This window comes from Aethina tumida, chromosome 3, assembly GCF_024364675.1.
Source record: "Aethina tumida isolate Nest 87 chromosome 3, icAetTumi1.1, whole genome shotgun sequence".
Lineage (NCBI taxonomy): Eukaryota > Metazoa > Arthropoda > Insecta > Coleoptera > Nitidulidae > Aethina > Aethina tumida.
This window is the reverse complement of record NC_065437.1, coordinates 14,932,306-14,957,201: the sequence shown is the minus strand read 5'-3', so window position 1 is coordinate 14,957,201 and position 24,896 is coordinate 14,932,306. Positions and strand designations below refer to the sequence as shown.

At 29.3% G+C, this 24,896-nt stretch overlaps 1 protein-coding gene across 1 annotated transcript in view; it reads right to left on the bottom strand.

Annotated features, from left to right (window-relative positions):
- Positions 1–24,896, bottom strand: part of LOC109599705 (C3 and PZP-like alpha-2-macroglobulin domain-containing protein 8) — a 148,314-nt gene that overhangs the window by 20,223 nt on the left and 103,195 nt on the right. Inside the window, exons 10-13 of the mRNA XM_049964454.1 lie at positions 13,258–13,375; positions 10,650–10,795; positions 8,242–8,469; positions 4,169–4,400 (exon numbers count right to left, since the gene is read on the bottom strand). Coding sequence (XP_049820411.1) covers positions 4,169–4,400; positions 8,242–8,469; positions 10,650–10,795; positions 13,258–13,375 — 724 coding nt within the window. The remainder of the gene's footprint in view (positions 1–4,168; positions 4,401–8,241; positions 8,470–10,649; positions 10,796–13,257; positions 13,376–24,896) is intronic.

Genomic DNA, 24,896 nt, shown 5'->3' with positions numbered 1-24,896 from the left:
TTTATTAAATATCCTCACTCATCAAATTTAGAATGATTGTTTATAAAAGATTCATAAGAATATTATAAATTATTATATTACCTATTTGTCTGTTTGTAACAAAGAATTTTAAAGCTTTCAATTTTAATAAATATATTCACTCATTAAACTTAGAATGACTGAAAAAGATTCAAAAGAATATTATAATTTATTATATATATGTTTGTGTTCTATGTTTATAACATAGAATTTCAAAGTTTTCAATTTATAATATGGAACTTTAAATGTTTCACTTTTAAACTATATCTTATTATTTAGAATAACTATAATATTTATAACAGATTTATAAGATTTTTTTAATAATAATAAAATAATAATTAAATAAGTTAATAAAAATATAAGAATAGTCAATATATATATTTTATATATAATAGTTTTCAATTATAATTAATATATTTCTCCTATATTTAGAATAGTCAATATAATTATTTTATATATAATTGTTTTCAATTATAATTATTATATTTCTCCTAAATTTAAAATGGTAGTTTGTCAAGTAAACTAGTAAATACTATATAATATTTTTAAAATAATATACTATTTATTTTTAAATAATTATACATTATTAGATTATTTTTATTTTGTTAAAATAATTCTTAGCCCCCAAAAAATCCAACAAATTTTCATACATCTTATCAATGTTTAAATGAATGTCTATAAATTAGCCTAATAAAAAATAAGAAAGCACAAGTAAAGCACCTATCTAAGTAAAGCTTATTTAGTAATTTTAAAATCACTGCTTTTAAGAACTAACGAATAATTTAATTATTTAATTGCAAAATTGCACATTTACAAACTAGAAAATTACGTGTTTAATTTTAGTTTCTAAAATATTTGGTATTTATATATTTCACACAGTTTACAATTTTCTCATCACTTTTTAAATAAAACGACCAAAAAATATTTATAAACGTTTCATTTTTCACTTGTAAAATTAGACATTTTTATTTTCATTCATTCTTTCAGTACCGTTTTCCATTCGTGCGAAATATATGATGTGTAATCTCGTGGGTATTTTGAAAGTTAACACATTGTGTATTCCCAAACACGTAAATTTGCTCTCGCAATTCGAGTACACGCAATTATAATTACGAGCATATTCAGTGATCTATTCAAAAAACAAGTCGCTTTAAATGCGAAGAGCGAAGAAATCCAGTTAAAATAAACAAACGGCGGGGGTGGTAGAGAGGCGGCGGAGTAAAAGAACAGTTACACAACTGAATTAATTCCAACTTGTAAATTGAATTCCACTAAACTTTGTAATTCAAAGAAACTAGAAGTACTCGCGCATAATTATTTAAATTCGCACATTTATTTATTCATTCAAATTTCCATTGGAGTGTATGATGTGCCTATGTAAATTCCCCACCCTTCAGTAATGCCGTTACTAAACTAATTAAACACTCCCGAGGCACTTCAGACAGTCATTTTAATACGTTATTCCGCCCATAGCGGTGGTTGGGAGATTACTCCCGAAAACTTACCTGATATCGGGGGGAAGTTTTTCTATGCAAACCTGGGCCAAGATGCGGCCTAAAAGCACGAAACTTGCGTTTTACCTTTTATGGATGTATACTGCTTTATGCATATCTTTGTGCTTTCATTTTTTCCTACGTGAAATTAATTAAGCTGGAAATTTCAATTTCATAATTGCTGCCCGAATAACTTCATCCGTTTTTCCGCGGGGAATTATTAAAAAACCACTTTCTTCTATCTGCGATTCGTTCCAGTCGTTCTTAATTTAATATTTGCCGGAAAGTTTCGTATTGATTTTAGTTGAATGACCCAATTCCGTTTTCTTTGCACCACGATGTTGTCTCCCTTAATTTCCCCGAGTCGGATAATCCCGTAATTTTTTTCTGTTGTTATTTAATTACGGATTAGTGTGCGTTGTGTTGTCGGAATTTCGTACAACACATTGATTACACGTCGTGAGCCTTTTTTGTGTGCAACCGAGAATGGTAATTGATTTTAAATCTGTTCGGTGTATTTCCCACGAGGGGAAGCACGAAATTTATGTACCGTCTCTACAATATTTTATCCCTACGGTGAAAAGGATAAAAAGAGCTTAAACAATTTAAATGAAATCTATTCAGAAATTGTTATGAGCCGAGTACTCATTTAAATCGCTAAACTCTAATTCCGTTTAATCGTGGGGGTTTAAATCACTTTGGCCACTTCCACCAAATTTTGTTTTTTGATTTCGGTTTTAAAATGTGATGTGGTTTATTAATATTTATTCAAGTTTTAAATTCAATTAAATTATTGCTAAAAATGTGTATTTTTTCAAAATTTGTTTAATAACATAAAGTAATGGTCGTTATTATAGCAACTTTTTAAAATGTTAAATAATTTGGCCATAACTATTTTATTTAATGCGAACTATTAAATTAATATAAATTATTATTATTATTTTATACTGTAATCTTATTCTATAATATATTACATATATTTTTCTAAATTGAGCTAGATATAAATATAGCAGCATTATTTTTTATTATTTAACATTAATTAATCAATTAATTAATTTAACATTAATTAATTAAATAATAATATCCTTTTTATTTTATAATTTTGGCCAATCTTGAAGCTCCTTGAATTATTTAAATATATTCATATAAATTTGTAAAATATATCGACTTTGGTTATAAACAAGGTCCCCCATTTTTTCTATAGGGTTGACATCTGGAGATTGGAATGGACAAGACGAATTATTTGCTCTTTTAACCAGCCTCTCACAATTTTGGATTTAAGAATGGCACAGTTTCCATACATAATGTAGATAAGGCACAATTGGACACATTTTCAGTAGAAACAGATGTTTTCTTTGTAGGTCTGGGGTCAAACAAACTTCTCACAGTCCTTGCACTAAATTTTGCATATCTGATTCTGTCCTGTCTTCATCTAGTTATCTATTTAATTTCAAGTTTTTCGAAATCCCATACATTTCGTAACTGCAACTTGGACAGTTCCTCTAAATGTTTTAATAATATGAGAAACGATTGCCTTATTTAGCCATAAACTCTTAGCCATCTCTTCTTGTTTCTCTCAGACTTGATAACGCTGAATTATAAATTTTCTTACAGTTTCACTTCGATCGATGATTAAGTAATTATAATAACCAAAACACCGTAAAGTAGTAAATAATAGATTTACATTAACGGAGAACAATGAAAGACCATAATGTATAAAATTGCTATAATTTTGTCTACTGAAAAATAAAATATACACAATTTTTGAAAGAAAAAAATTAGGTTCACCAGTTGACCAGTTGCAGAGAAGACACAACAATAACAGAAAAAATAATAAATAATATAAATACTGCCTTCCAATACAAGTTGCTATAATTATGGCCACTACTGTATATAGAAAAATTTTTATATTTTAAGAAGTTTTAGTATTTTGTTTAGAGTGTGAAACTCAAAACTTCTCAAAATTTAATGTTAGTTTTAAAAGTGTAGGTTTCATAATTTTGTAGTATATTTATATTTTATTTATAGTTAATAAAATTCTAAAGAGAGTTGTCATTTAATTCCAATTTAAATTTAAATTTTATATGTAAATTTCAATAAATAAACAATATATTAATTGTTTTTTTTTTTTAAATTAGCTCCACTATTTAACTATCAAAATTTCTATAATATTATATAAGAAATTGATTGGCTTGTTATTAATAGTTTTCATATTTTAGTCTCATAAGTATTTTTTTCGAAATTAGCTTAAATACATTATTTATTGAGTGGTTTAGAGAATTTCTATATTTATTTTAGGATATTTAAGTACATTGTTTTACGATATTTTGTTGAATATTTATACTGAAAATTATAATTTACTTATAATAACTATTTTACTTTGTTTTCAAATTTAAATATAGAATATTTGTTGGTTTATTAAAATTTAAGTTTTCGTTTCAAGAAGTTTCATCACTTTGTTTTCTTTACAACTTCCAAACTTAAACATTGAACCCGGTCAAAGTAAATGGGTCAACATTAATCCTGTTTGGATGCAAATCCGTTGGGCGCGACGAAATTGCACGTTTCCAACATCAAAGCCCGAACGTCAAACGACTGAGGTTTCGAAACTACCCCAATATGCCCGGGTAACCGGCCCCAATTCCGTTATTACTTACGTCCATGCAGGAGTTGATGTTGTTGCCGATCTTGATGTCGACCTCCAGTGTTTCGCGGACGCGCAGGCTGGGCGGCAGATGGAACTCGGCCTGGAGCGGACGGAACACTTGGACGGCGACCGGTGCGGAGAAACGCAGCCCGCCGCGGCCGGACACCGTCAGCGCCCACAGGGACCATTTGCCGGCCTCCTGGGGCGCCGAAATCGTCAGGCCCGTCGACGCTATTTCCGAACTGGAACAGAAAGTTAACGGTTTGGAGTTGCTTGCACACATAAAATAACCGGTTCCGACTTTTCCTTTTCCGGGAGGGTTAATGGGATTAAGTGCGGCGGAAACGGACGGGAATGTCGGTGTCGAGATAAATTCTTAATTCGATGGGGTGACAAAGGAAAACTAAACGTGAAACAGTCGTCTAGAAACGAAACTGAAGTCTGTTTTGTGAATGGCACTAAAAAAAGTTTGTACATAAATTTTAATTTGCCGTTGTTTATTTTTCTTCCCTAAACATTTATTGTTTTAATTGTGGGTATTTACTATCTTATTTATTGGAAACGAATTATTTTTGAATTAAATTTATAGTTTTATAAATTATTGAAAAATAATGGTTTTAATCTAGATCCCTTTTTACAAATTTTTTTGTTTGTTTTAACAGTTTAATGAATTCTGTATATACTAGCACCAACAAAAATTGAATTTGAAATTTTGAAAGATGTTTCATAACTTTTCCGAAATTTTTTAACCAGATATGCACTTCTAAAGTCAATTTCTTAAAAAAGATTCTTATAAAAATTTAATAGAAAACGAGATATTAAAGTTATTATTTTAAATTAAAACACAATACACATTTAATAATATTGAATGTAAATAAATCCAAAAATTATTGTATGTGTGGGACAAGAATTTTTTATGGGCAATAGTCTTACTAAATAAATACATCTTTGAGAAACTACAGGTTTCCCAATTTTTTCATTAAATAAATTAAATTAATAAAATTATTAAACATTTTTTCAATGGAATTTTTAAATTCTATGTGTAATTGCAAATAAAATAACTACTATATTATATATAAAAACATTTTTTTAGTTAATTTTTTTCCAAAGATATGAGAAATGGATGGTCTAACTAAAATGTCTGTAAAGCCACCAATTTTGACACTAGAAACTTCAATTCTGGTGTACACGTTGACCAATCATTACTACTCCCAATCTTATACAGAATGTTCGTTATTTAATTTTGTGTATCCTAAAACATCAACAACTTTGGTATTTTCAATGAACAACATGTATGTTTTAATATAATTAAATTGAATAGTAAATCTTTCGATTGGTAACAGCTATATATAGCTATAGCCAACAATATAAAAATAATTCCTATTTTCCTAGTAGTAGTGCGCAATGGATGTCATTTGTTATTAGATCTGACATTACATTTTTGATAAAATTTCTGTTAATATTCATTTTATGTGTATAAAGAACGCTTATACAAATTACAATTATACATATATTATAATACAAGTTTTAAAATGGACAAAATTAAATGTAAATAACGAACACCCATTATTAAATTTGGGAGTACTAATGTTGATGGTTTCTTATAAAATAGTTGGTTAAATTGTATGCCAACAATGAACATTCTAAATTAAAAATTGGATATTTTAAATCCAAAAATATTCAAGTTGTTCCACTGAAAAATTTGATTAAATTATTCTATTAAAACGTAACTCAAGTCAAATTATAATTAGTTATATATAATTATATTTCAAATCAATACTTTTTTTTTGTTCTCTATAAATTTTTAATGGCTAAATTAATTGAATCAATTGATTATAAATGTAGTGTCAAAAATGTTCAAATAATATGCATTTCTCATTTTACATTTTTAAGATTTCTTTTTATAAATTGATAATATTAAGTTGAAAAAAAAAAAATTTATAAAAATTAAAATAAAAGAAAATGTCCGTCCAATGTGCATTGAAGGATGAATAAATTTTAATTCTAGTAAAATAAAAGAATTAAAAGATTTGTAACTATTTGAAAAAGTAAATCAATCTTTTCTACTCTAATTTCTACTTTTTTTAATATTAAAAAAAAAACATGGACATGTATTTAGTTAGGTATAATAGTACAAAAAAATCAGTTAAATTCAAAGGGATAGGGTTCAAAAATAGTTAATTTAGCATAGAAAACTCCATTATAGATATATTGCGTTATTTTGATTGAATATAATAACAGATCCAATTAAAATTTCATATTAATTTTAAATTAATTCGTATTTATTTAACTTAATTTAATCCCTGAATATTATTAGTGTTATTAAAATATTAGGATATTACATTTTAAAATCGCACATGTAACAGTTAAAATAACATAAAAATCGGATTAAATTATTAATTCATTAGTAATTAACAATTTCGGCTACGTTATGAAAACGTTAAAATGAAATATAAATAAGAACATGTGACATCAACAGATGTTTAGAACTGAAATGAATAATTTCAAATCGGTTTAATTGTAAATTGGTATTTTTAGCGTTAAATCGAGTGAGTGTTTTATTATACCTATAAAGTGAAAATCATCAAATTCAATTAAACGCTGTAAATTATTTTTCTCTTATTCACAGTGAATTAACTGTCTTTGCCATATTTCGTTTATATTTTATGATTTTACCGATTCAGCCACCGGCATATTACTCTTTTAAAGTAATTTTGGAGGTATATTAATTAAAACTCGTTACAACGAAAACTTCAGATATAAAAGGTGAAGTATTCAGTCTCTACGTATTTAGTATTTTTTGGCCCTCCATCATAAATATGCAAATGCCGCTAAGAGAGTGGCCACAAAAACTTGCAAATTTAAAAACTTGCCGGCAAATTTAAGATATGACGTCAAATAAAGTGCCATTTACATGCCGGTAAGTCCAAATTAAAACTTTGTAACGGTGCCCGGGGTAAAAGTTGCAAGAACTTCTGCGAACTACAATTTATTTGGTGTTATGGCCAACCGCTTTCTCGGCCCAGCCAAAAAATAACGTGCAACACTAAAGAGTAATGGTTCTATTCGTTGGAGGATTAAATTTTAACTGGCCAGTTCAAAATTTAATTTAAAAAAAAAAATCCAAGGACTAGCTTGGTAAATCGTTCCGAAGTTAATTTAAAAATAGTAAACTTGTCCAAACGTGGAAATAAGCAATTGGAATGCGTAATTGTACTTTATAAATAACAAAAACAATTGTAATAAATGCAGGGTCCGGAATTAAGAATTTATGGTAATACGGGTGTTTCGGGTCATGTGAATAACATCGTGCAATTTAACACTGTCATACTAGTCCAATTTAGCTGAGTTCGCCCATAAATTGTGGATAATTGAAACATATTACTGCTTAATGCACGGAGAATGAATTTTTAATGATCGCAGAAAGGGAAATTGGGAATGATAATCATCTGGTAAGTGGCAATAGACGATAGGAATATGCTGCGGTGTACAACTGATTAAAATTCCAGTACGCAACCCCAGTACATCCAAAGGGCCGATCCAGATCCACTTTCACCCAAAAGCGGCGACATTATCAAGTTCGCCTTCAATTCACGCCGACATGGCAATTTAAAGGATCGAGAACATCGTCGTGTGCGAACCGAAGGAAAACATGGCCGTCGAAAGTAAATCCGCTGAGAACGCTCTTGTTTACGGCGCGATTTATATTCGCATTATACAAGTCGCATGTTTGGCATCCACAGTTCCCGATTAGGGCCTCAAATGGAGCGGCCGTTAATTTACGAGACCGCACATGTCCACGGACCCGCGTCCATAATTCTCCGAAGAGGAGACGTTCGCAGGAATTTACTGGCCTCCTTGAGAACGCGGGCCGAGGGGATGCTATGCGACAACACCACTCTTAATTTATGGACGCCGGGGTTAATTATGTGTGTGTTTCTGTTGTTTTGCCTTTTGCCCAGAAACGCTGCCGCAATTTATGGGGCGAACTCTTTACTGTCGCAACCGTTTCCGTTAACCACAACGTTCTGTTTCGTTATTCGGTGACAAAAGGTCCGGAGAAAAAATTAATTTAGTACTTACGAGTAATTAAAGCACTTCCATAACCAGAGCTGGTCGAAGGGTGTGCCGCCGACGAGGCTTTCGGGCGGCCGCCGCCTGTTCGACGGTCCGGCACCGCTGCCCCGCTGGCGGTAGGAGACGGCGGAGGCACCGCTGTCGCCACGACGCACGCACTGACGCTGAAAGAAGGAGACGCCGGCCTCCAGGAAGTCGATCTCGCCGGCGACGTTGGCCGGTTCCCGTTCCTCGCTTCAATCACACAACAAAACAATGAATTAAGGAGACATACAATAACAGTATTGAATATTTATTTATTGAATTAATCAAAGATGCTGGGAAATTCCTCGTCGAGTTTCTCGTTTCGGTTGCACGCGTTTCTGACGCACACCTTGCAATTTCTCGTGTAGTTAACCATCACGGCGCTAACTCTGAAAACCGACTCGCCAAAGTTTGCACAGTTTCTTGGGGGCAAGTTGCACCCGCGAAACAAGCTTTCTTTAACTCTTTCCATGGGTGACGAATAGACGACTTCTATGCATTGCCTCCTACATGTCACTAGACGCTGATACGAGATATTATAGAATATTATCGAGTGATAATAGTAGCATTCTAAACTGAAGCTGCCGCTTAAAAGCAGAAGCAAAATGACCGCCTTCGTTAACATATCAACCTATTTTTGACATCAGTCAAATTCACGATTAACAATTAAAAATAAAAAAAATTAGTTGGCAGTTATAGAGACCGATAGAAGTGAAAACTTAGAACTTTTAGTATTAAAATTTGAAATTTCATAATGTTTCAATTAAATTTATCAACATCAATTTGGTTTTCACATCTATTGACAGAAGATATACACACCACTATACGTCAACTGTATTGCTACAGATATACTGGTATAAGTATGTCGGTGACGCGAGTGCACGAGATTTCGCTCATGACACGAACGCATAATATTTCCCTACCAAAGTGCCCAACGCGGATAAAGAAGTTTTCACTTTTAAAAATACATTAAATCTATTATTATTTGTTAGGAAAGGCTAATTTTCAGTTTACACACTTTTGTTGACGGTATAAAAAGTATGTTTTACTTTTGCTTAATAAACATCCGTCCTTCGATTGTATCAGATCCATTACTTTTCTACGAAATTGAGCACATTGGTAACAGATGGTAAAAGAATTGGGCGCTGATTTTTTCTTGTAGTACATCAGAAATAAACATGATCCTGAAAATTTCGAATATTTCTATATAGATATTCCTTTCAGGCGGCATTCTCCACTATGAACCTTCCACTTCCAAAACAGTAATAATTGTTTGTCTAGTAACCGAGGTTACCAGCCAAATCAACAACTTTTTTCTTTTGTCTGAATTTATTAACAAAAGAAGGACGAGCATGTCGGTGACGCGACCCATAAAATTTTCCCCTATCAAAAAGTGCCCAACGTGCCTAAAGAAGTTTTCTCTTCAAAAATTATTTGTTTTATGACTTGATGAAGATAAATAAATTTTAAATTAAGTAATCTGCAAGTTTTCCCAATCTACTGAACTCAATTATTTACTTCACCTTCAAAATCGCGCCTTCGACGAATCGAATGTCACTTGTTCATTAGTGTCAGTAATTCGAATGTCATTTCGATTATCATCGAATCAGTCGTCTAATTAGTGAACGGTTTTTGGAGCCTCGGATCTTAAGGATGCGACAGGCATTGTGTGCGATGATTGTGCCCAATTAATTGCTTCGAGTTTCGAATTTATTTTATAATCGCTCCGAAGTGAAACGACTTCAGCTCCGGCTTCATTGTTTGGTTAGAAAGTTGCTGGATTTGTCGAGAAACTGACAGAAATGACAGTAGAACACAATTAACAAGTAAGTGAAATTAACAATTTTTTAATTTTTTCACTTTATTCACTATCTAAGCAGGAGATAAAAACTAAATTACTTGATTACTTCACTAAAACGGTACCGTAAACAATCGTTAAGCCGGGGATATTAGAACAAAGCGTTCGTAGAACGTCGCCAGTTTTAATTAATTAGAGCGAAAAAATCTGGCGTTTAAACGTCGGGAGGGGAAATAACCGTTGCCGGATGGGACGGGTTGTTTTAATTAGTGAAATGGCGAACCGTCGGAACGGAACGGTGACAAGAAGGGGTCTTAGGTGTCCCGTTCAGACCGCAGCCGGGGGAGGAAGCGGGTAGACAATCGCTCCGGCCAGATGCAGGTCATCCGCAACACTTGTCAATGTCAATGACGTATGAGGGACGCAAACTTGTAACTTATAACTACCTAAAGACGCAGTTTAATTAATCCCCCGCCCCGAAATAAATTAACATCATGTTGGGCCGCGAAATGGGTCACGTTCGGGTAAATCTCGTTCGAAATTAAAAACAGAGGGGTGGTGTGTCGCGGAAATCCCCGCGTAAGAGTCATACCTAATACGTGGATCAAACTTGATGTCACCGCCGCCGCCGGATCGGCCCCCCAGCAGGCACACTAGGGACGACTGTTCGGCAACAACTTCCAAATCCAGGGATTGTCCCGGAAGCCACCACTCTCTCTCCTCCACGTTCACGTACACCTGTAACAAACGGTTTCCGTTCAATTTATACTCTAATCACTACTGTGTACGCGACCTTCAAGTTAATACACCATTACGATTTATGATTTTGGGTTTAGGAACTGTTCATCAGTATGTTAGGTGGTTATAAATGTGAATGATAGGAAAAATAATTTTCCATTAAAATACGTTCAAATAAGAAATGGTCATGGACACAACTATGGAATAATATCATATAAGCGGAATAATTTTGAAAAGAGTTTATTTATTTAATATTTGGTAGCATAAACATTTTGTTTAATAACTTCTCGAGATCCTTTGTTTCTAGAGTCAACAAATTGTGACACGTTTCCACAGGAATGTTTGCTCATTCTTGTTTATCCCATTTTAAATTTATCGGATAGTGAAATAAATTTTAATTTTTAATTTCGTTAGATTCAATTATATAATATCTTTCTTATTGTACCGATTGGAAAGCCTTTGATCCTACAGAATTTTAGAGAGACATCAACCATGACAGAGACAGTAAAAGACTCCCACTACGGAGCAAATTTGCAGATGATTACTGTCTTTGTCATGCATAATGTCTCTCTCAAAATGCAGTCGGATCAAACACTTTTCGATTGGTATACAGTAGGAAAAGCGTTTGACCCGTCCGAATTTGGGGAGAGACATCATACATGACAAAGACTGTAGAAATATGTCCCATGGTTGGAGACTTACTGTCTCTATTGCAGATGATGTCTCTTTCAGGATTCGGATGTATCAAACTCTTTTTGTACTGTATGTATATAGTAGTTATAAATGTGAATGATAGTTGGAAAAATAATTTTCCTTTAATATACATTCAAATAAAAAATAGTCATAGACGTAAATTTGGAAAAAGTTTATTTATTTGGTAGTTTTGTTTAATAACTTTGCGACAACAAATTGCGATACAGTTCCACAGGAATGTTTGACCATTCTTCTTGTATAACTTGCCCCAATTGCTCTTTGATAGTTTTTTACAAACCTGGATGTGTGTTTTTTTTTATTAACAACAGAGGTAACAAAAATAATAATTTTGTTAAAATTATTCCATACTTTTATCTACCACCGTATGTATTACGTATCTTTTATTTTACTTATGCATTATTACATTTAGTTTATATCTTAATTATAAGGAAAAAAACATTAAACTCCTTTACTACTTTTCCTTTACAACAAAATTGTCATTAAATTACTCTTAAAGGCGTAACTTAAAAGGCAAAATTAAGTAGAAAGAATGGATTGAATATTTGCCAAATAAAAATACCAATAAACGTAAAATGACCAAAATTTTAATTCAAATTCTATAGAAATCAAACAGAACATAACATATATATTTAAATTAATGATTTAACAATAATATGCTCATAAATCTGTCTGTTTTATTCAATTTATTTTAGTGTGTATTTAAAAATTTATTCACTCATTGTTAGTAAAATTTGACAAAAATAAAAATACATATTCAACAAAATATACAATATATATCAAAATAATTTTTTGTTTTCACTTTATAAATATTTCTGACACATTTTTATATCAATTCGAAATAAAATTAAAACAATTTGCAGTTTTTATGTTGTACAAATTATTTTGTAATTTCAAAGGAATTAATACAGTTTGACGATTCCAAGTACAAAAAAATTGGTAATCCGGATTACGCATTAATTAAAACTACATTCCCCTACCCACATTTTAATTACAAACCATTGAAAACACGATGAAATTAAATGTTTTCTGTGTAGGTAATTCGTTGTTTAAAATTTCAAACATGAAGGCACTAAATTAAAATGTGGCGACCTATATTTTCTTAATGCGATTGAAACCAGCAAAAACAACAGAGGATAATATGAAAGCGTGCTCGTGCCTCGACTTCCCCCCAAAGCTTTGTTTACTGTCGCCACTGCGAAAATTTCTAAATGCATTTAATAATTACGACACTGAACGAGAAAAAATACATTTCGCATAGCCGGATGAAAAAAAAAACTGAATTGTACGCTTTTAACATTAACAACGTATATAATTTTATTTATGGAAACTTTTCCAGAGCCATTTAATGATAAATTCGTTTTCGAGTGTGTATTGTGAAGCTTCGTTTGCGCGTTTTAATAAAAGCGTGATGTGGAAGTAATTAAAACCGGGAGAAATTTTAAACTTAAACGTTATTGAGTGAGGACGTCAGCGTTACGCCTTCTTTGCCTTGTATCAGGTTTCATATTTATAATGGGGATGAAATGTGTAAGGTTAAATATTCATTAACATCAACATGATTAATTATCATAGGAATTAAGCCACACAGCTGGATGAATAAAAGTGTAACTTTGATACAAAATGCACGGGGCGGAGATTGAAACGTCTTGTGCAAAATTCCAAACCACCCCTCGACAAGATTTGGTAGTTGACAAAAAAACTGTTGTGTGGTGGGTTTGCCTCCCGGATCGCAGGGCTCATTTACTCACCTGCCTGTGGAGCAGTTTGACGTCGAAACTTATGACGTCGCTAACGGGCTCCCCTTGCGGCGTCACGTAGTAAACGAGAAGCTGACTGACTGGAGCCATTACGGATTGCACGTTGAAACTGGAACGAAACAATACAGGTTATTGAAGTACGCGAATTAGTCCGTTTTATGTCTTTTTTATAGTTATATGAGCCATAATTAGCGTTGTGGAGCGTGCACCCTTGAGACAAGAGCCAATTTCACGGCCCGAGTGCGTTTCGAGCCCATTTAACGCGCCTTTGCTAACAAGGAACCCCCATTCCGATATTTTTGCATAAAAATAAATCCGTTTATTAAAATCCAAGCTTAATTAAAAGTTTCCAATTAGATTCGTTACAAATCTAGATTGTTTTGGGTTTAATTAACGAGACGGTATATATTAAATACCGTAAAAATACCCTTTAATGCTTACATGTAATTTTGTATAGGGGATTATTTAAGTAAGTTTCTAATCAAAATGAGCTTTTCGACCAGAAAAACTGGATCGTACGTTAATAATCCTGTGAAAATTGATCGCACTCCTTGAGACATGAACTGTATCTCTTTGACAAGAATCGTTTGCATTTTCATAACACCGTAAACATTTATTGAAAACTGAAATTATGAACTTCAGGAAAAAGTCATATAAATGTTATTTACTTGGCTTAAGCTAACGATCATTAAATCGTAAAAATGTAAATTTTTTTTATTATTTACCTCAGCAATTGATAAAAATTTATTTTTCATTTAATTAAAATCGTGGAAAAATTATTAGATACAGAGTTACAACTTTTTTATTAATGACTGCTTGTGATCTGCGGGGCGTATTCTCTATTAAATAATAAAAGTCTTTTGAACAATTTGTTTCCGTAATTATTGTCTACAGTGTTCTCAATGCTGCTGGATGTGGTACATGATTTTCAAAAGCATGTAGTATATCCCACTAATATCTTCTTTATCAGTTATATTATATAATACCTATAATCTATTGTATAGTAAAGGTTATTATTATAACAACTTTTTAAAATATTTATTATGAATATAATTAATATGAACTATTAAAGCAATATTAATTGAAATAATAATGTTGTTTTATATAATATTATAAAAACTAATATTTTCTTGATCTTAAAACGTTACATGTATTTTTCTTAATTGAGGTAGACATGAATATAAGCTTATTTTTGGAAGGAATTTTTATCGTGTTTTTTATTTACCTTAATACTTTGTATGATATACTTTTGCCTATAATTTCAGCATAATATTCATGTTTTCAAGAGATTTCGTCGATCAAAACAAAACATTTATGATTTATTTTAACCAATCAATCAGAACTTTGGATTTGTCTTTTGAATTGCTACTAATATGTGGAAGCAAATTGTTGTTTAATATATGAAGAAGACCTACGCCAGAAGTAAAGAACCATAATTAAACAAATCACCACAGTGTTTCGGAGTAGATATAACAACTTTTTGTGTATCCCCGAAGGGCATCTCACATAGCATAAACTGCTATTTTTAAATAAATTAAATCATCACTAAATACTACCCATAGTCACTGTTCTGTGGCTCAGTGGATATAATCCTGAGTAAATTGAAATCGAGCCTTCACATTCTTAGTAGAAAGCAGTGTTTTCTCTACAGGTCTTTACCCAAACTAATCCCCATGTACTAACCTTCTTCTCATACTCCTTAAACTAATTTTCTGCAAGTCTCATTCCTCCAGGTTTGCTTTAATTTGCGTTGACGATAAGAATGGTTTGTTTTTCTAATTATCCATTTTTCGATTCTCTAAAGTTTCTAGAACTCACTGAGTTACACGTGCCCTTTTTTTTTTAAATATTTTATTAATACAGGAAACTACTCACTAAATTGTTAGCAATCATTATTTGTTTTTCTTGGTCTTGGTAATTATAATAACCAATGACCTCTGGTAAATAGTCGTCTGAACTGCCATGAATCATATATAGTAAAATTTTGCTATAATTTTATCCAACGAAGAATGGAAATCATAACACATATTATGGCCACTACTGTATGTAATCCGTAATTGCAGTTCTATGTGTTCATTCGTGCATTATCGTCGTGAAACAAAAACTAGTTTCCAATGGTTGTATAGCTTGATCTATTATGTCCTGCTTCTAAATTTGTCCTACAGCTCAAATGAATAGATCAGCTTACCCTCCAAAAGCTTAAACCATGATACCATCACCTCTAAATAGATGGACCGTTTGACATGCACTTCGATTGATTAATATCCTTTGTCTGGTCCTTGTTCGTATTAAACAGCTATTTGAAAATAAACAAAAACTAGAGCCATTAATATTTTCAATTAACTATTGTAGCCAAGTTATCATGCAGATGTTGGTACTCATCTTAAAGGTCAATGATGTATCAAATCTAAGATTTTGTCATCGTCTGAGTGTTCGTGTAAATACTGATGGGATAAGGAAGCCGATGAGTGATTGATGACTACCTATGCGTAGTTTAAGTAACATATCTGTATTGAGAGAATTAAACAGATTACTATTTGATTGTGTCAGTATTTTCAACTTAATACGTGCTGTTATTTTGTTCTTGAATTGAAAAAATTTGTTGATTCATTGAAAGAATTCCGAATCGAATAGTTACCGACTAAAACGTTAAATGAGGAAATGTTCCAATAAATCCATGAACCCAATAACAAGATATTAACCCAGCTCAAAGTGGTTGTAGCAGTGTAATTGGTTTACCAATTTTAATGGGGACAGATTTTCAATTCCTGACGTTCACAATTAAATGGTCGGTCCGAAAAAATCCGTGCGAAAGGCATTAACTACCGTTTTCACTGGCAGCCACTTCAATTATATCGTGCCATGACGTTAACGCAATTACGTTAATTTCACAGTCTGGCGAATTGTGAGCGCGAGTTCGTATAGCAAATTAGGTGATCGCACTCGTAACATTTTAATATAATGTTATATGGACGCAAAACTATTAATTGGGACGGGCTTTATTAAATTTTATCGTGTTGTTTTGGGCTCGTTTAATTAAATCTGATTGGGTCAATGTTGTATTAAAATGATATGAAATCAGCTGCGCAGAAAAGTTGAAACCAATTAAATATCTGTGCGTGGTGTATAATATTAAATGTTCATGTTAAAATGACGTTAATCTCTGTGTGCATTACTGAATAATATTTATAATTTGATTTAAATTTAATATTCAAGAATTAAACAATTTTAAAATATGCTAACTATATTAGCTATTTCATTTGGCATGATATTATTTTATTGAATATTAATTTAAGTATTCAGCAGTAATATTTCATAACGACGTCGATTAAATATAAATGTAAAAATATAATAAAATCTATCTTATTTTTAGAATATTTATTTATTATAAAAAATAAAAAGTATAATAATAATAATTAATAATTTTTTAACTGCTTTATATTTCATTCAGTGATGAGATACGTTGATTAAATTGATTTTGGACCTTAATTTTAATTATTTTATCTATAACTTTTTTACTATATTAGATTTTAGACTATTAGAAATACAAAAGAGAATTTTAATAAATTTATGCTGCTAAATAACTTTATTAACAAATTTTTTATGTATTTTTTCCAGGCCAAATCCAGCCAATTTTGACGGTAGCCGCTGACAAAAACCGACGTGTGTAATCCCTAACAGCGATTGGTCGGTCAGGTTTTTTGCGTCCCATCATGGCCAATTAAGCAGGCGAAAACGGAGTGCGAAGGACGAGCGACCGTACATATCCATTTGCGGACGAAACTAATCAAGTTCGGTCCCAAGTTTCGGTAATTAACTCCCGGCCGACGAATTTTGTTTAATGCATTAAGCCATGTTGGTGGGTACACGAGTGCCTGAATTATGAAGTGGTAATTCACACTCGACCATAAGTGGGTCGAACGAGCCCTCTCCTTTTGCACCCCCAGGATTATGTCTTCGGGTAAAAAGCCCCGTCGACTTCGAGGACCGCTTTAAATGTGCATACATTGTTAACGAGTCGGTGATAAGCACGGAAGCGTATGCCGAGCCGGATGGATATGGACCTGTTCTATTTTTGGATCTCGTTCGTTCGTTGTTTATAGAAGATGCGCTTAAAATTATCCCTTACATGCGGACGCTAATACTAGATCGCTAACTACGTGGATTTGATAATTAAGCCGTTACGTGTTATCCAGTTGTTTGTTTAGTGTCGACCTGTAATGCCCTATACGTTCGTGATGGGAAATGAGAGCATAAAATATAAATTAAAAAATATATTGTGCAGTCTGTCCCAGAATGTATAGATATAATTTTTCAAAATTTTAAATGTAACATTTATCATCAATAAAACATTTATTAACAAAAAGACAATAAATTTTCACTAATAAAATGATTTTAATGCAATTTAGTATTTTGCTACCAAATTTTAAAAATATAATTTTTATTTTTAATTTAAAAATTGTACTATTTTCATATCTATTTAATTTCTTTATTTCTTTTGTTTATTTTAGTTTAATCTGGTACAAAATAAATTCTATATTCCTATAATTTGGTACCAAAATACAAAATTTTATTATAAACAAGTTTTATTAGTGAAATTTTATAGCTACCCTGGGACACACTGTAGATATTTTAATATACAAGTACAGTTTATATCAGAATGTAGTAGGTGATAATTTTCTATATGCAAAAATTGTAGATATAACAAATCTCATTAATAAAACTTTGTTTTAATGGAATTTGGTATTTTGCTACCAAATTTTAAAAATATAATTTTTATTTTCAAAATTATACTATTTATTTTCTTGTATCTTTATTGAATTTTTTAAACTAATTCTTTTGTTTATTTTATTTTAATCTGGTTCAAAATAAAATCTATATTCCTATAATTTGGTACCAAAATACAAAATTTCATTATAAACAAGTTTTATTAGTGAGATTTATATTTATCTCGGAACACACTGTAGATATTTTATTATACAAGTACAGTTTGTGTCAGAATGTGGTAGAAGGTAATGTGGACATTCATTTTATGGTTTTATATATGTAAAAATTGTCGTTAATACAACACCATTATTGTAGATAAAATAGATATAAAAAATCTCATTAATAAAACTTTGTTTTAATGGAATTTGGTATTTTGCTACCAAATTTTAAAAATATAATTTTTATTTTCAAAATTATACTATTTATTTTCTTGTATCTTTATTGAATTTTGTTAACTAATTCTTTTGTTTATTTTATTTTAATCTGGTTCAAAATAAAATCTATATTCCTATAATTTGGTACCAAAATACAAAATTTCATTATAAACAAGTTTTATTAGTGAGATTTATATTTATCTCGGAACACACTGTAGATATTTTATTATACAAGTACAGTTTGTGTCAGAATGTGGTAGAAGGTAATGTGGACATTCATTTTATGGTTTTATATATGTAAAAATTGTCGTTAATACAACACCATTATTGTAGATAAAATAGATATAAAAAATCTCATTAATAAAACTTTGTTTTAATGGAATTTGGTATTTTGCTACCAAATTTTAAAAATATAATTTTTATTTTCAAAATTATACTATTTATTTTCTTGTATCTTTATTGAATTTTTTTAACTAATTCTTTTGTTTATTTTATTTTAATCTGGTTCAAAATAAAATCCATATTCCTATAATTTGGTACCAAAATACAAAATTTCCTTATAAACAAGTTTTATTAGTGAGATTTATATTTATCCCGTAACACACTGTAGATATTTTATTATACAAGTACAGTTTGTGTCAGAATGTGGTAGGAGGTGATGTGGATATTCATTTTATGGTTTTGTATATGTAAAAATTGTCGTTAATACAACACCATTATTGTAGATAAAATAGATATAAAAAATCTCATTAATAAAACTTTGTTTTAATGGAATTTGGTATTTTGCTACCAAATTTTAAAAATATAATTTTTATTTTCAAAATTATACTATTTATTTTCTTGTATCTTTATTGAATTTTTTAAACTAATTCTTTTGTTTATTTTATTTTAATCTGGTACAAAATAAAATCTATATTCCTATAATTTGGTACCAAAATACAAAATTTCATTATAAACAAGTTTTATTAGTGAGATTTATATTTATCTCGGAACACACTGTAGATATTTTATTATACAAGTACAGTTTGTGTCAGAATGTGGTAGGAGGTGATGTGGATATTCATTTTATGGTTTTGTATATGTAAAAATTGTCGTTAATACAACACCATTATTGTAGATAAAATAGATATAAAAAATCTCATTAATAAAACTTTGTTTTAATGGAATTTGGTATTTTGCTACCAAATTTTAAAAATATAATTTTTATTTTCAAAATTATACTATTTATTTTCTTGTATCTTTATTGAATTTTTTAAGCTAATTCTTTTGTTTATTTTATTTTAATCTGGTTCAAAATAAAATCCATATTCCTATAATTTGGTACCAAAATACAAAATTTCATTATAAACAAGTTTTATTAGTGAGATTTATATTTATCCCGTAACACACTGTAGATATTTTATTATACAAGTACAGTTTGTGTCAGAATGTGGTAGGAGGTGATGTGGATATTCATTTTATGGTTTTGTATATGTAAAAATTGTCGTTAATACAACACCATTATTGTAGATAAAATAGATATAAAAAATCTCATTAATAAAACTTTGTTTTAATGGAATTTGGTATTTTGCTACCAAATTTTAAAAATATAATTTTTATTTTCAAAATTATACTATTTATTTTCTTGTATCTTTATTGAATTTTTTTAACTAATTCTTTTGTTTATTTTATTTTAATCTGGTTCAAAATAAAATCCATATTCCTATAATTTGGTACCAAAATACAAAATTTCATTATAAACAAGTTTTATTAGTGAGATTTATATTTATCCCGTAACACACTGTAGATATTTTATTATACAAGTACAGTTTGTGTCAGAATGTGGTAGGAGGTGATGTGGATATTCATTTTATGGTTTTGTATATGTAAAAATTGTCGTTAATACAACACCATTATTGTAGATAAAATAGATATAAAAAATCTCATTAATAAAACTTTGTTTTAATGGAATTTGGTATTTTGCTACCAAATTTTAAAAATATAATTTTTATTTTCAAAATTATACTATTTATTTTCTTGTATCTTTATTGAATTTTTTAAGCTAATTCTTTTGTTTATTTTATTTTAATCTGGTTCAAAATAAAATCCATATTCCTATAATTTGGTACCAAAATACAAAATTTCATTATAAACAAGTTTTATTAGTGAGATTTATATTTATCCCGTAACACACTGTAGATATTTTATTATACAAGTACAGTTTGTGTCAGAATGTGGTAGGAGGTGATGTGGATATTCATTTTATGGTTTTGTATATGTAAAAATTGTCGTTAATACAACACCATTATTGTAGATAAAATAGATATAAAAAATCTCATTAATAAAACTTTGTTTTAATGGAATTTGGTATTTTGCTACCAAATTTTAAAAATATAATTTTTATTTTCAAAATTATACTATTTATTTTCTTGTATCTTTATTGAATTTTTTAAGCTAATTCTTTTGTTTATTTTATTTTAATCTGGTTCAAAATAAAATCCATATTCCTATAATTTGGTACCAAAATACAAAATTTCATTATAAACAAGTTTTATTAGTGAGATTTATATTTATCCCGTAACACACTGTAGATATTTTATTATACAAGTACAGTTTGTGTCAGAATGTGGTAGGAGGTGATGTGGATATTCATTTTATGGTTTTGTATATGTAAAAATTGTCGTTAATACAACACCATTATTGTAGATAAAATAGATATAAAAAATCTCATTAATAAAACTTTGTTTTAATGGAATTTGGTATTTTGCTACCAAATTTTAAAAATATAATTTTTATTTTCAAAATTATACTATTTATTTTCTTGTATCTTTATTGAATTTTTTTAACTAATTCTTTTGTTTATTTTATTTTAATCTGGTTCAAAATAAAATCCATATTCCTATAATTTGGTACCAAAATACAAAATTTCATTATAAACAAGTTTTATTAGTGAGATTTATATTTATCCCGTAACACACTGTAGATATTTTATTATACAAGTACAGTTTGTGTCAGAATGTGGTAGGAGGTGATGTGGATATTCATTTTATGGTTTTGTATATGTAAAAATTGTCGTTAATACAACACCATTATTGTAGATAAAATAGATATAAAAAATCTCATTAATAAAACTTTGTTTTAATGGAATTTGGTATTTTGCTACCAAATTTTAAAAATATAATTTTTATTTTCAAAATTATACTATTTATTTTCTTGTATCTTTATTGAATTTTTTAAGCTAATTCTTTTGTTTATTTTATTTTAATCTGGTTCAAAATAAAATCCATATTCCTATAATTTGGTACCAAAATACAAAATTTCATTATAAACAAGTTTTATTAGTGAGATTTATATTTATCCCGTAACACACTGTAGATATTTTATTATACAAGTACAGTTTGTGTCAGAATGTGGTAGGAGGTGATGTGGATATTCATTTTATGGTTTTGTATATGTAAAAATTGTCGTTAATACAACACCATTATTGTAGATAAAATAGATATAAAAAATCTCATTAATAAAACTTTGTTTTAATGGAATTTGGTATTTTGCTACCAAATTTTAAAAATATAATTTTTATTTTCAAAATTATACTATTTATTTTCTTGTATCTTTATTGAATTTTTTAAGCTAATTCTTTTGTTTATTTTATTTTAATCTGGTTCAAAATAAAATCCATATTCCTATAATTTGGTACCAAAATACAAAATTTCATTATAAACAAGTTTTATTAGTGAGATTTATATTTATCCCGTAACACACTGTAGATATTTTATTATACAAGTACAGTTTGTGTCAGAATGTGGTAGGAGGTGATGTGGATATTCATTTTATGGTTTTGTATATGTAAAAATTGTCGTTAATACAACACCATTATTGTAGATAAAATAGATATAAAAAATCTCATTAATAAAACTTTGTTTTAATGGAATTTGGTATTTTGCTACCAAATTTTAAAAATATAATTTTTATTTTCAAAATTATACTATTTATTTTCTTGTATCTTTATTGAATTTTTTAAGCTAATTCTTTTGTTTATTTTATTTTAATCTGGTTCAAAATAAAATCCATATTCCTATAATTTGGTACCAAAATACAAAATTTCATTATAAACAAGTTTTATTAGTGAGATTTATATTTATCCCGTAACACACTGTAGATATTTTATTATACAAGTACAGTTTGTGTCAGAATGTGGTAGGAGGTGATGTGGATATTCATTTTATGGTTTTGTATATGTAAAAATTGTCGTTAATACAACACCATTATTGTAGATAAAATAGATATAAAAAATCTCATTAATAAAACTTTGTTTTAATGGAATTTGGTATTTTGCTACCAAATTTTAAAAATATAATTTTTATTTTCAAAATTATACTATTTATTTTCTTGTATCTTTATTGAATTTTTTAAACTAATTCTTTTGTTTATTTTATTTTAATCTGGTTCAAAATAAAATCTATATTCCTATAATTTGGTACCAAAATACAAAATTTCATTATAAACAAGTTTTATTAGTGAGATTTATATTTATCCCGGAACACACTGTAAATATTTTATAATACAAGTACAGTTTGTGTCAGAATGTGGTAGAAGGTGATGTGGACATTCATTTTATGGTTTTGTATATGTAAAAATTGTCGTTAATACAACACCATTATTGTAGATAAAATAGATATAAAAAATCTCATTAATAAAACTTTGTTTTAATGGAATTTGGTATTTTGCTACCAAATTTTAAAAATATAATTTTTATTTTCAAAATTATACTATTTATTTTCTTGTATCTTTATTAATTTTTTTAAGCTAATTCTTTTGGTTATTTTAGTTTAATCTGGTTCAAAATAAAATCTATATTCCTATAATTTGGTACCAAAATACAAAATTTCATTATAAACAAGTTTTATTAGCGAGATTTTATATCTATCCCGGAACACACTGTAGATATTTTACTATACAAATATAGTTTGCATCAAAATGTAGTAGGAGGCGATATGGACATTCATTATATAGTTTTGTATATGTAAAAATTGTCGGTAGGATAGGATAACACCGTTATTGTAGATAAGATAGAAAATCTAATTAATAAAACTCAGTGATAATGAAGTTTTGATATTTTGCTATCAAATTTTAAAAATATAACTTTTATTTTTATTTAAAAATTATACTATTTATTTTCTTGTATCTTTATTGAATTTTTTAAGCTAATTCTTTTGTTTATTTTAGTTTAATCTGTTTCAAAATAAAATCTATAACAATATTTTGTTTTATGTATCATCGTTAAAAAATATGTTAAATTTTATTTAAATTAAATTTTATTAAACTGAAATTGTAAAGTAACAAATGCAATCGTTTATCTTCTCAAATTTTGAATAATATTTTAGCATTGCAGCCAAACTAAGTATAATTGAGAGATATATTAACAGTAAAAGTCTCTTGATTAAATTAAATCGTAAACATTAGGTTGTTAACAGATAAGTCGGTAATAAAAATAAATTTAAAATAATTCAACAACGAGATTATCTTATAAACTCCACACACACGGTGTCATTTTTGTTCGTTTTACGTCGCTGGGCGCACATAAAACCCGACGGCACAAAACCGACATTTGTATATATTACGTTAATTTTAGAACCCGCCCGCGACATAATCAAGCGTTATTATTATTGTTACTGGCGCAACAAAACTAAATGGCACGCTCCGAAATGCACTTCGCATCCAAATAGACGGTCGTTTTGTCCGAATGATGCACGGATAAAATAAAAGACTGCAGTTGCAGCGGTCCAGTACGAGTTGATGGGAGTGCCGATTTCCTCTCCTTTACTTTTATTCCCACACAATTGCACCAGTTCAATGTTTAAATTTAAAATGGAAGGTTAATTTGCACGTACAACATTCATTTCATATGTTTTGCAGTCTGCAATCATCAACATTTAATTGCCGTAGGGAGTAAAATACAGTTTTAATGTATATATATATATATATATATATATATATATATATATATATATATATATATAAATTTAATAATTTTAAAAAATTGAGTACTTTTTAATTTTTCAATGGACAAAATTATAATTTTTTACTTAATGGTTTTTCACAACTCAAATATGGTTTTCTAAGTTGAAATCCAGTAATTTTGATCTCACTGACTTCTATTGATCAGAAAGACCAACGGCATTAGGCAATGGCATTCTAAAAGCAGAAGTGGAAGCAAATCTATGTCAAACAATCAAAGCTGCCAAACTACCCTAACCAGCCTTGATCGACCAACCAAGAACATCTACATTTACCCTTTAATATGTCCGAAGACAACAACAGTAAATCAGATCGATATTGATCCTGAGAGAGGATAAAAACAGCCAATCCACGTCGACGAGAAAAAAAGCCAAGGTGGGTCGCAATTAGAGGATCATAACGCGCAATAAATCGTATTCTAAGTGGGGAACATTGGATGGAAAAAGCACGACCTGAAAACAAAGGCAAACAGAGATAATCGAATATCCAGAC